The sequence below is a fragment of the Belonocnema kinseyi genome, chromosome 10 (genome assembly GCF_010883055.1).
Source record: "Belonocnema kinseyi isolate 2016_QV_RU_SX_M_011 chromosome 10, B_treatae_v1, whole genome shotgun sequence".
NCBI classification, from domain to species: domain Eukaryota; kingdom Metazoa; phylum Arthropoda; class Insecta; order Hymenoptera; family Cynipidae; genus Belonocnema; species Belonocnema kinseyi.
The window spans coordinates 613,827-627,263 of NC_046666.1; the positions used below are offsets into that span (position 1 = coordinate 613,827).

At 36.9% G+C, this 13,437-nt stretch overlaps 1 protein-coding gene across 7 annotated transcripts in view; it reads left to right on the forward strand.

Annotated features, from left to right (window-relative positions):
* The window catches only part of LOC117181578 (intersectin-1), a 133,286-nt gene that overhangs the window by 82,861 nt on the left and 36,988 nt on the right, over nucleotides 1–13,437 (forward strand). For 4 of the 7 annotated variants that reach the window (XM_033374411.1, XM_033374413.1, XM_033374414.1 and 1 more), the window contains 5 exons: nucleotides 976–1,071; nucleotides 1,560–1,568; nucleotides 1,906–2,043; nucleotides 2,139–2,265; nucleotides 2,588–2,752. In XM_033374411.1, the coding sequence (XP_033230302.1) occupies nucleotides 976–1,071; nucleotides 1,560–1,568; nucleotides 1,906–2,043; nucleotides 2,139–2,265; nucleotides 2,588–2,752 (535 nt within the window). The remainder of the gene's footprint in view (nucleotides 1–975; nucleotides 1,072–1,559; nucleotides 1,569–1,905; nucleotides 2,044–2,138; nucleotides 2,266–2,587; nucleotides 2,753–13,437) is intronic. The other 3 variants (XM_033374412.1, XM_033374415.1, XM_033374416.1) reach the window with 2 other exon arrangements.

Genomic DNA, 13,437 nt, shown 5'->3' on the forward strand with positions numbered 1-13,437 from the left:
TAGCGTGCAATCGACTCGGGATACTTATAAGATACTACCATAATTTTTTCAGATTTTTTGGTCCAAAAATAAATTAGGCCAAAAACCGGCCTTACCGACCCTTCCCCTTTGGAAAATTCTTGAATTTTTCAAAAACTTCACATGTGATATGTCCTCTTCAAACATTAAAAAATATTATGCAGCGCCTCCTAGTGTAGTTCGACAAATGCCCCTCTATCCTGAAAAGATCCCTTACAAATTTATTCAGTTTCATTTGCTTAAATTAGAAATAATGTGTCAAATATCACGTTCTGTAAATGTCATGTTTCGGCTACAACTTTCCTGAGTCATAACACAAGGCGAAGTTTGGGTGCAAAATTCGAAAAATTCTAACTTTATTTCTGACTAAGTTATCTTGTTTTTAAGTCATCAGTGATTTTTAGTACCGCTTGCGCTAGCCGTGTTAATAATTTCCGATGGTATTGTACAACTACAATTTTGACGTTTTAAAATCATGAAAAAAATATTTTCTTGTCACAAAATTAGAAATTTGTTCCCAACTGATAACATTTCAAATCATAAAAAAAAGATTCGAATTTGAAAAAAATCAAGTTTTCCATCTTATAAAATTTGATGTAATTTTTTTTCTTAAAAAACTAAGAATTAGAGTTCCTAATCTGAAACATTTACTGTGTAGTTCGAAAGAAATACATTTTCCGAAATTTAATGCGACTTTTTAAAAACCTTCTAGTCGATCAAAAGATCGATGATTTATATGCACCTAAGTATATTGTTCAAATTACATGCCACTATTTTGCTACTATTTTTTTAAATGTATGTCACTACTTTTCATATCTGAAGTAAGTCCGAGTCCTGAAAATATGAACTGGTCCGAGATTTTTATTATAATTTTTTCGAGTTGCTTAGAAGCTGGTTTTATTCTAAATTTCGAGAGTCGCGCGTAGTAAGTTTGGTGTGCACATTTGATTTCTTTAGCTTCCGGGAAAGACGGCAGAGCAGTTGGAGGAGGAAAGAGCCGAGGAAGAAGATCAAGCTGAATTGCCGGACTTTGCAGCCATGTCCGCACAACAGGTAACGAAAAAGCTTGATGGTTAACTTCGGCAGCTGTATTTTACACTCTCCTATCTGGGGCTAGAAGTCTAAACTCCACAATCTCGTGTTGTGTTTGCAACTCATGGCCGCGACGCCACGCGTACGTGGCGCCACAAGCCAGCACATTACGAGATTGGAGAGTTTAAACTGCTAACCCAACATTGGAAAGTATGGCATGGGCGTACCGATTTGATAAATTAATGTTTAATGTTGAACTAGTCCATAAAATAGCACGTGTCTAAATCAAAATTATATTATTGTGTCCGTTGAAATCAATTGTGAGAACGTTTTGGGAATTAGATTATGACTTTGAGTTGCCGGGCGTCCAGTTTTCTGGACCCGACACTTAAAAGTTAATCTGTTTAAAAATTGTGTGTCCATTTTTAACCATACTTATGTGTCCATTGTTAACAAAATTCTTTTCCTCTCTGCTTTCATTGGATGTGTTTGCCATTCTACTGTTACAGTATGTCAGGGTAATGTTTACAATTCTTAATACATATATTTATAATATTTGTCTGTGATTTAATCGTAACAAATTGATTATGATTATAATATTGAACTTTCTCGTAATAATGTTTAATGTAGCATAATTATATTACGGTGTTTCTCATAGATACATAATCTAAACTTGAAAATGTATTTGCTAAATATAGTAGACTTTCAAAAGCGAAACAGAAAAAATGTGTGCATTATTTTCTTCTAAAAAAGAACAGATTTCTACGTGATAATTTTTAAGCTGCTTTGAATCACGTAACTTAAAGACAACCAAGTAACGGGTTCTAATTTTTTTGAATCCTTCTTTTTCCACAGAAAAGTAGGAAACCAGAAATCGTGCAAGTAATCGCCCCCTACCAAGCGACTAGTGCCGAGCAACTGAACCTACAGAGAGGGCAACTAATAATGATTCGTAAAAAGACTGATACTGGCTGGTGGGAAGGTGAACTACAGGTGAAATTGCTTTTTCCAATTTTCATTTTCCAGTGAATTACATACCCAACATTGCTTTATAAATCCGCATGACTAAACGGACAAACGATTTGTAGGCTCGAGGAAAGAAACGACAGATCGGTTGGTTCCCAGCTTCGTATGTAAAGCTTCTGACCAGTAATAGCAACCGAAGCACACCTGTTTCTCACGGGTACTTAGATTCGCCCACGGATCCTAATGTTGGTGCGTATTAATTTTCAACATTAATTTAATAGTACATACATTATAAATAACTCTAGGGCAGGAACCGGGCGTTTTTTGCTGCATGCAAGTGATAATTATTTCAGGTTGGACTCATTCTCAAAACTGCGCGAGACAAAAAAATGCCTCCCTCCCTTAGTTCATTCGAGTCAGCGTGTTATGATTTTTTACTCCTGCCACAGGGTGTTTTCCCTGATCGAAAAACGTCAGTAAAAATGCGCGGTTTTTATGCATGTGTTGCAAAAAAATTGGTTAAAACGCTTCCCGAGATACTGAATTTTTATTTGATTCTTCTGTTAAATAGAACGCGTGATGTCACTGTATCCGTACCAGGCACAAAACGAGGACGAGTTGAGCTTCGAGAAAGGCGATGTCATTACTGTCCTTGCCAAGGAGGAAGAAGCGTGGTGGAGGGGCGAGCTAAATGGAGTTTCCGGTGTCTTTCCTAGCAACTACGTTTCACCTATGTGTGAGTAGTTTTCTCCACACATTTCCACCCTTGGTTCGACCGACGATCGTGCAAATTATTCGTTTATATTAGCCGATCACGTTTCTTTTATTATTTAGATTTGAACTGAAACGTCATTTTTCAAGGCCTACACGTTTTGCTCTAGATGTTCAAAACTGACATAAACCATAAATTGCCTTGAAATTATATTCTGATACAGATAAATATCATCCAGAATTATCAATGAATCCTCGCCAAATTTTCACTTCTCTTGTTTCTGTCAAGTAAAAAATATACAAAATCCAGGGCCTCCACTATCTGTGACAGCATGGGCTTTCACAATAGAATGTCTCTATTAAAACACAATCACTTACGATCTTTCACTTAAACTAATCATCTAATTTTTAATATTAATTAGTTATTGAATTCCGGGATTGGAACTCGGTAGAACTAAACACAGAGAATAGAGTTTTAGCACTTTATTTCAAAGGCACAGTCGGAGTAGAACTGACCCTCTGAGCCCAGGTGTTTAAAGTTTCATGATCGAAGTTATCCAGGATATAAAAAAAACAATACTGATGAGCACTGTTCGGCACAATAATAACAAGCAAATCGTTACAACACTATCTAGGTACAACTACTCTAGGTACAGCAGTAATATATTTTATTCTGAATAAACAAATGAAAAAATGCAAAAAACGTTTCTCAAAGAACCGTAGCGCCTCTCGAGCCCACCTAAAGTACTAATCTTTTCTTGCGAAATTATTTTTAATTACAAACAAATAAAACCTTAGCACTAGGCGTTACATGCAGACTGCTCGCTTAATGGCTGTTGGGACAAAGGCCCATATTACATAGTTTAAAGGCGGTGAGTCAAAGGTCCGTCCCACACCCTCCGTTGTCAATAAGAGAGTGTCTCTAATATATTTTTTCTGTGAAACATATTTATTTATTTTTTTTACATCGGAAGATAAAAAATTCTATTTCTCACTTATTCACGAAACCGTGAAGTCGCCGTTGTTATCAAGAATAGCTTGACACCTTTTCTTCTGCAATACCCTTCTTGGCCAACCTATTCTTAGCTACTTGCAGGCGTAAAGTAGGGTTGGTCTCATATATCTTGACCGTTGCTTTATCTAACTAACTTGAGGTGGCTCGGGTCGTCCCACGATTCGGCAAGTCATCGACGTTCTTGCATCCCAATAACGGTTGAACCAACTTGTTTACAAAACTCTTAGTCTTTTAAATCACTTTTGATGCATTGGTGACCTTTAATTTCGGTCCTCGCGGGTGCAGGCACAGAAGGACCGCCTCGTATCGTTTAGCGTAGACCAAACTCATTTTCGTTAACGTGTGCTTATCGCGAAAATTCGACTACTACTGAAACGAATTAGAGCTAGAGAAATATTCCAATGATAGAAGAATTATACTTTACAATATAGCGGAGATACCTTTTGCATTTTTCGAAGATTCGAAGGCACGCTCTTCGCCAAAAGACCCAGTTTTATTTGTCTTGTTCCGAATTAATATGATTTTGACGTGATGCATCTCATTGAGATTGTGTTTACCCCGAAATAGTATATTGCGTATCAAGTTGAAAGTGTCTTAGCCTGACGCGTGCAGTTTTAATTAGGATGAGTCTAAAAACATTGCTCGAGTCACCAAAAGGGCCTTCTGCGAGACACGCACGATACTTTTTACAATAAGATCGTGAAAAGTCAGTAAGTGTTCAAAAACTGAGAAAATCAATTAAAATTTCAGTTCAACAATCAAAAGGTTTCAGGATCTCCAAATGCTGATGAGCATTCTATTCGGCGCGTTATATTTACACAGAATAATAACACCATAGTTATCTTGATAACAAAGCAATATAAATGTAGTTTTATTACACTATAAGTTACAACTTTCGAATACGACGATTTTTATTTACAATCGAGTCAAATATCCAAACGATTTTAGCTGTTGACCGATAAACGAACTTAATGGTTTTTACATGAAAGCCGTTCGACGATCGACACGGACGAAAGATGACTAACCTAGAAATCTCCACACACACTCTCATACACTTTACTTGAAATTCAGCGCTCTCTAGTGGTTTAGTTTCGACGCGCGAAATTCCATTTAAATTTAAAATTAAATCCACTCCACACAGTAAGCTGTGTCCATTGTCGTATTATTATAATTTACCAAATTACGAAGAAAATTAAGAAGAAAAAGAATAATTAATTTAATAACGCGAGTCAAGAAAAATATAAAATTTGACACAATAATGGTACATTTTGACGTAATGGCTGTATTTCCTGACTTACATTTAGAATTACTTTTCGTATGTCAGATCGTATAAGTTTCTTGATTTTTCTGAAAGATAATCCAGTGTATCGAGTTTCGTCTCTGCGAATTTCAGTAGGTTTGCACTGAAAAGCGTGATGGCGATGATGTTATAAGCAATTATTCTTCTTATTCTGTTCTAAACTGAGCGCAATGGTGAAGTTACTCGCCTCTAAATAGTGCCAACTGCTCTAGTCAAAGTTCGTCGAAAATTGAAATTGATTCAATAAAAAATTTTTTTTTTCTTTCTACAAATTCATAATACGAGTTTATAGTTTATTTATAAAACAAGTTAAATGTTTAAGTTTGTTCAGTTTTGAAAGAAAAACTTTAATATTTTTTTTATAATAAAAACATTTGTTCATTTATTCAATTCGTAACACGAGGCGTGGGTACAACGGTACTGAGGCTACCCTGTTCCGACCTAAGTACATTTGTGTAATGAACGTTCAGGTGGACGAAAACAGACACAGGGCCGTCCATAGCTCAATGTCACTCGCGACCATATGGTCATGACACCTGTATCGGCTGTGGCTTCTGCCGTTTTCCTTAATGTCTTCAACATTTTGTTCTAAGCTTCTAAAACTTCTAAAAATTTCGACGTTGTCCTTTCCATGCTCTTTATTAATTCTTGCGTTGCATCTTCAGTCGTTTTACCTTTCTCATTTTATTTTTTCTTTTTACTTCTATTTTCTTCTTGTTTCTCTTTATTTTTGTTCATATCTTCTAGTTCTGGAACTTTTTATTCTTGAATATCATCTTCATATTTTAACTCTTCTTCATCTAAATTTTCTAAATCTTCACTTTTATTGGGGATCGAAATATGGCATGCGACACTAGCGGTGCTTAGACCGAACTAAGAATCATGGCAGCCGATAAGACATGAATGTTATTGTTTACTCACTGATATTGTTAAAGAAAATCGCAGTAGATCAGTAGTAGCAGTAAAGTATCAGCAGTAAATCATAACGTAGGGTAGACTGGGGTACGGTTGTGACAATTTTCATTTGATCCCCTATAATTTTTTTCAGTATGCCTGTTAACTGGACGAAACGAATTTTTTAGTGTGAAATGTACAATGGTTAATTTACAGTGGCAAATTAGAAAAAAAAATGTCATAACCGACCACACCCCAGGGGCGGTTGTGACAGTGCTTGAGGTCGGTAGTGACAGGTTCAAAAATACACCAAAATGGTCTTTATTGCAAGTAATATGTTACACAATATAATATAATCTATTCCTGGATTATAATTAACCATTACGTAACGAAAGAAATAAGATCTACGAACATTTGAATCGCATTTTATTATAACAGTCTTCATATTTATCATTCAAACAGTAAACTAAACTGACCATTAAGTAAATAAACAAAATCTAAGATTGATTCTTAGTTTTAAAACCTAAAAAGTAAGCTGCTGAGATTTAGTCAGAAACATCACAATTATGACAAATGTAATGGCGACTATTACCTGCGCACTTCATATGGGACCAGAGCTGACATTCTCCTTCGCATTTGATCCATTTTTCGCCAGCCCTACTTTCAGAATATGCGCACAAACAAACGAGACAGAAATACTCTTCTTCGTCCGATGACGATGGTGATGTCTTCCTTTTCTTTGCTTTTTCTTTTCCCTTCCTCGTTTTGTTTTGGTTCATTAAGATTTTTCTTTATTTTTTTAGCTTTCAATCATTTTTGTTTTTTCTTCATATTCTTGCCTGACTGCCTCTTTTTCATGGTTGTCTGTATAAATGGTCGACTTTTTGGTTCTGGAATATCGTGATTTTCTTTGGCCAGCCTTCGGAAAAGGCCGAACAATTTCAGGCGAAAAAACAGATGATGTGGCTGAGGATGCGCAGTTGGCTGAAAATTGCTTGAATTTGGAATTGAAGATTCGTCCAATAAGGAAGCTGAAAATGGCGATATTTCATCGTTAGGCCCAGGATTGTTTTCTCCAGTGTCAAGGTTAGGTCTGTCCATTACAAAAGATGATTCTGCAGTATAAGCCTCTCCACTGTCAGGGTTTGGTCTGTCCGTTACAAAAGTCGGTGCAAAGTCAGATTTTGGGAACACATTCTGATTATACGGATAAATACCAGTTTTCGAAAAACCAGCCTGAATATTCGCTTGTGTGAAAACCAGAGGCATTGCAGTTTTGATAATACCTGGTATATTGTATATTTTCATTGTTTTTCCAGGATGACTCCGCATCCATGAATCACAAGAAGTGTTGATAGCTTTTTTTAAGGGCCCAAAGACTGATCGGTCCAAGGGCTGTTGTTTGTGCGAGCAATCTGGAGGAAATGAAAGCAAAGTGATTCCATTTTCTTTACTAAAATCTAATGTATTAATATGGATATCTGAGGAATGGTTATCCAGCACTAGTAAGACTCTATGCCTTGGAAAAGCATTAGAGTATTTCCTGAAATGTTCCAGAAATACTAGAAACGATGCATCTTGCATCCATCCTGAAGGATTTGCAATCCCAATCGATCCTACTGGCCCGTTTATAACAAAATGATCTTGATAACGTTCCCGTGGAAATATAAATAAAGGAGGAATGGTATTTCCTAAGGCATTGACTGTAAAAGTAACCGTGACTAATGTGCCTCGTTCAGCTGAAGTAAGAGCTCCCACTTGCCGTATGCCACATCTTGCTACTACTTTATTCGGTTTCGGACGGTAGTGACGCCTGTTTCATCAACATTGTATATATCTTGTGGCTCATAGGTGTTCTTGTCGAAAACTTTCTACAAATTTCCATAAAAAGCTTCCACGTTTGTTTTGTTAAAACTTGTTGCTCTTGAAAGGCTAGTAGCTTGAGCTAGATGAACAGACAGTGAAGGATTTTTATTCATAAATGAACGAAACTATTCCTCACCAGCCATCTCATTTTCAAGACAAGTAGCAGGTCGCTTGAGATTGTATTTGGTCGCTGGCTCAAAAGCTAACTTCCGTGTCTCTTTCGGAGAAAGGTCAAAATATATTTCTGCACAACATACTATATATTTTGACAGCTGCTGTTCTTGTTCCTCAGAAAATACTTTATTATGAGCTGCATACCCCATGCTGACACTTTCGGTTTTCCTTACGCGTTTTCTAGACATCTAAAAGCAAAAAAACTTATTTTACTTATGTCACAATCGTACCCAGAAATTGTGTCACAACCGAACCCAACACACACATTCGCAAAAAAAAATCGCCATGACAATACCGAATAATCTACGTACAAAGTAATCACTTATATTTAACCACGAATGTTTAACTTATAATCAGGAAAAACTGTTATTACTCTATATGTACAAATATAACAACAATTATTTAAAAAAATCGAATAAAAATACTTACTTTTTGCTGTTAAAAAGTAATATGAGCCTCTGCAAGCTTCAATGTCACGCAAAAACTGCCGCAATGCTGAAACGCATGTTCAGACGGGCCTGCCGCTCTTCTTTCCCCTTGCACTCTATTACGTATTTCTTATAGTTTCGTGAATATGATAACTTTCACAACCGTAACCTGGCACAACCGTACCCAGTCTACCCTACTCGAACTGTGCCAGATCGGTATTATTAGATAATAATAACCAATTACTGCGACCGTGGAAATGAAATTCACAAATCAGGTTAGAAAATCAAGTAGACTCCACCAGTATTCCTTGTCTGTTGCAGAAATTAGGTTAAGTTTTCTCACATCATGTAACCTGTAATTTATAACGTTTTTACATAAAAGAGAAAGTCACATGAATTTTTTATATTATTTCAATAAAAGAGAAAAAAATTACCTAGTGCAGCGGAGTAGAACACCAACTATGTGTTTACAACTATGGCTTTGCCCAGCGTTGCATGAACAATCCATTCTTTCAATTAAAACTTCGAATTCTCCATCACTGTCATTGTTTACACTTAAACATTTTATAATCAAAATTCCTCTTATCACATTGTAACCAGATTCTATTTCACTCTTACGCAAGCACGTAGCGTATAATTCAAAGTTATCTTCTTCACTTATACTAACAGCACCGAACTGACCGACCATACACTTCGCTTCTTGTTGACCTTCTCTCATATTTCTTGTATTCGTGGCTCACTCGTGTCGTGGATCACCATCGTTTGCTCATGCGCGTTACCTATCATCATGCCAGTGTCGTATCTTTGAAGCTTTTCTCAAACAAAAAGTCATGACATTTTTTAACGAAACTGTCTGCCCCTCCCATTGTTTTATTATAGGATAGAACAATCTTGGGATTGTGGTTTTCGTCATCCATTTCTGTATTAAACGACATAGAAGACAATAGAGGGACAACTTTCTTTTTCTTTGGATTATACGAAACTAAAGATCTTCTTTTTCGTTGTAACAAAATTGACCTATTTTATTATCAGTTTGCAACAACTTGAAACTTATGAAAATTTCACGCTTATTTTTTTGAATCGTACGTTATATTGTGCTCTTTTCATTGGCAAATTTGAGCCCACGTGAACCAATTGTCCGTTCTGATGTTACGACCGGTTCCGTAGATCGGTTCAGCCATATTCCGGACATACATTGAATGTACAGATTAATTACTCTTGATACGTTCCGCAATGTTTATGGCAAGGAAGTATCCCCTCGTCTACGGACCCCCTCGTCTTCTGGAGTCTGGTTCCGTGCCTTGCGTTTTGCAGCCACGTGCTTCTTAATGCTTTTAAAGTACTTCTGGAGAATGAAGTCCGTCTCCTCCGGGTCTCGGTGAAATTCGGCACTATTCTCTAGATTGGCCGGATAAGGCAGCGATTTCCTTGTCGTTGGCTTCCTTTTCCGTGCGATTGTTATTTCTGATAACGGCTTTCGTGTAGCGGGATTGTGCCCATCCGGAATTGGTTCGGCCGGGTAAAATAGGATGCCCTCCTCAATGTGCCGAGTGATTACCAACGCCCGATCCTGTTTCGGGTCAACTGGTATTAAGGTTTTTCTGGCCGCTGAGAATTTGGCCCGAACACTCTGCTGTACGCCACCTGCCTTTCGTGGCGTGATCGAACCTGATGGCAGTTGAGGCAGTCGACCGGGTGGAGTTACGAGGGACTCTTTTAGGCTGGACACTTGCTGGTGGCCGTCGGTGATGACACTTGACACCTCCTGGTGGCCGTCGATAATGAGACGGGGCACCTCCCGGTGGCCGTCGATGATGGGACGGGGCACCTCCCGGTGGCCGTCGATTATGTAACAATTTACTCCTTGGCGACCATCAGCAATGACCTTATATTTCTTCTGGGCTTCCCTCTGCCTCTTATTATGTCCCATTCACCCGTCGGTTATTCTGTTTCCTTCCGTTTCCTTTACACAATCCTATCCAGCAGGTACCACTTAAGGAGTTCCCGGTAAGGCGCTTAGGGTTGTGGCCACTGGATGTGTTTGAGTGATTGAGGAGACAAGGACTGGCAGATAACGACTAGAAAACTGATCGTCTCAAGCAGGAAGTACGTTCAATTTTTGCTCTTAAAAGAGCAGGTTGGTGTTCAAGGTGAATATATTCGAGGCTCGTTGTAATTGATGAAGTTGTTTATTGATAGTTCTCCCTAGGCAGCGAGCGGAGACTTGTAGAGAGCGAACTATTCTTGGTGGTGGCGGGATGCCGAGTGATAAGTGCTTTTTGCATTTAAAAATATACTTTATTGTTCATAAAAATATACACGAGGAGATCTTAATGTCTACATACATATATGTTGTTTTATTAAGATACCTATTTCCAATCTGGAAATTTAACTCTAATTAATACTGGCTTCAATTTGTTTAAATGCTTAATTTCACTTGTTTCGCATAAAGACAGGTAAGGTATTGTATATAAACAAAAATTTGAAAAAAGTTGATCAGTTCTTGAGATTGTCTTGCATACTATACTTACAGGAATTAAAGATTAGGACTAATAATTGCCTAATAATTGCCTTATAGAGTATTAATTTATTATGTATAGAGAGATTGCTTCGTCTACCAATGAGGCAGTTTAGAGTCCCTATCATCCCGAGTGCGTCTTTTTGATTTTCTTTATTTGTTATTTATACTTGAGTTTGGAGCTTATGTTAATCCTAGAGAATTACCGCTGCTTTTTGGTACAATTATGTTGTTGTTCATGTACAAATTTGGAATAAGTTCTTTTCTATTTTTAGGTTTAAATATCAATAGTTTGGTTTATTCCGCATTTATTTTTAGTTTCAATTTATCAAAATGATGTAGAAGTATATCTAAGTACACGGAGAGAAATTACCTGCATTCAGTACACGGGACCAATCACATGTTTGATATTTGAATTCAATCAAATGCACAAAGTGTGAATTCAGGTGATGAAAGCTCTAAATACATTTGGGGAAAACACGCACAAATTTATAGACGAAGAGCATGATATTCACATTTCAATCACTGACCCTACCTGTTCTTATCATCGATGCATTTCGTTTTGAATGCTAGAGAGTCGACATGTGTCGAATACTTAGGCCTCACGTGCTCGGAACGTGAGCGGCTTGATACGAGGCGAGGCTCCATCTGCGCATGCCCGAGAAACCAGACTCGGGACCGTCGATCGATGTGCTGTTGTTTCAGATGTGCTATTGCATTGTAATTGTTTTATAGTTATTTATATTGTCTATAAAAATATTCAATTTATAGTCACTTTAATTATTTACGGTTACTCGAGAAAATATTGAACATAAATTGATAGGGGAACTGACTAAATTCTATGTTAATCTTTACCAATTTTTTTTAGAAAATTTCACTAAAAATCAATAAAGTAGAATTATCCATATAAAAATGGATGATGTTGAATTAATTACATAAATCAATACGTATTTTGTGAAATTTGGTATATGAATATATAGTACAGAACTTAATATTACGTAATTATATATTATGCATTATCAATTATATTTTACATGTATATAATAGAAAATACAATGCATTATACATTCATGTTTTATTAGATACAGATCAAGGCGTGACGTCAGTTTCCGAATCCATGAAATCCCCACGTTCTCAGCACGTGAAACTCGAGCGTTCGATGTGTGAATAACGCCACGTGCTCCACACACGATGATTGTATACTTCGAACAATTGGATAATAATTTCACGTACTTAAGAAATTATACACAACATGTGACAATTGAATGATACAGAATACTTGAGTTTCCCAAGTGCTTAGTATCGTTATTTTCTCTCCGTGTACGTCTGTAACTTTTCTATTGCGAGTCTAATTTTCCAGGACTCTACGTAGAGTGCTGTGTCATCCGCGAACATGGATAATTTTACAACTTCAGTTCCCGGTATATCATTTGTATAAAATATAAAAAGCACCGGGCCTATAATCGAACCTTACGGAACTTTCGCATGGAGCTTTGAGGGGATTCAGTTTCGCGAGTTCATCCCTTCCTGCCGTTTTGGGGGTCCGCGCGCTAATGGTGTCATTGTACGCAGGTGCTTTGTATCTGACGTGTGTTCTCTCTTTTCTCCGTCTCATCTGCGTTATAATTTTCCTAAGTACAAGATACGTTAAAGAAAAATTTATTTTATCGCTTACTCGAAATATCAACTGTTAATAATATTAATATCCCAACAATAGTATAATATGAATATATAAAATAGTAAACTTGATTGTATGGAATGCTGTGACTCCAAAATGAATTCCCATAAGGAACTCTCCCCCACTTTGCTTGAGTAATAACAATTAGAATTTCGTGTATTTACTCCTAAATTCCAGTGTAAATAGCAGAAACAGCTTCTTTTTCCCAGCTGGTTTTGAGGTTAAGTATAACGAACTAAGAGAAATTTAACGTTTATTTCAATCACACTCGATCGCTTTTCCGAGTTTAAGACAGGTCTTGAAAACGAAAAAATATATTTTAAAAATAGTTTTCTCTCTATCCCCGACTGTTCATATTTTTGATGACCAATTAAAGGTATTTCGATAAAAATTGCAAATGAAATGATAGAATTCAGAAAAGCCATGATCCTACAGTATTACCCAAATAAACTTTATTGACACTGACGTCGACGTATAACTATAACATTTTAGTCACAAAAATTACTTACCTGTTACAGTACAGCAAGACAACTAATGTATGTTTACACAATTGACTGGTACCCGTTTTGCACGAACATGTCATTTTGTTAATAGACACGGAATATTCTACATCCGAGTCATTATTACAGTTATTTCGAATTTTGAATCTGCCATTTATCGTATGTGCATCTTTTGCTAAGGCACTAGTTTGAAGGCATAAAGCATATAAAAATGGTTTCACCCGTTTTTCACTCACACCGCACATGATTATCATGCCACAACTAATCACTCGCTGAACTTCTATCATGTTCCTGGAGGACGGCTTTCTTCGTCCCGCGGTGTTATTTATCTTTCCCA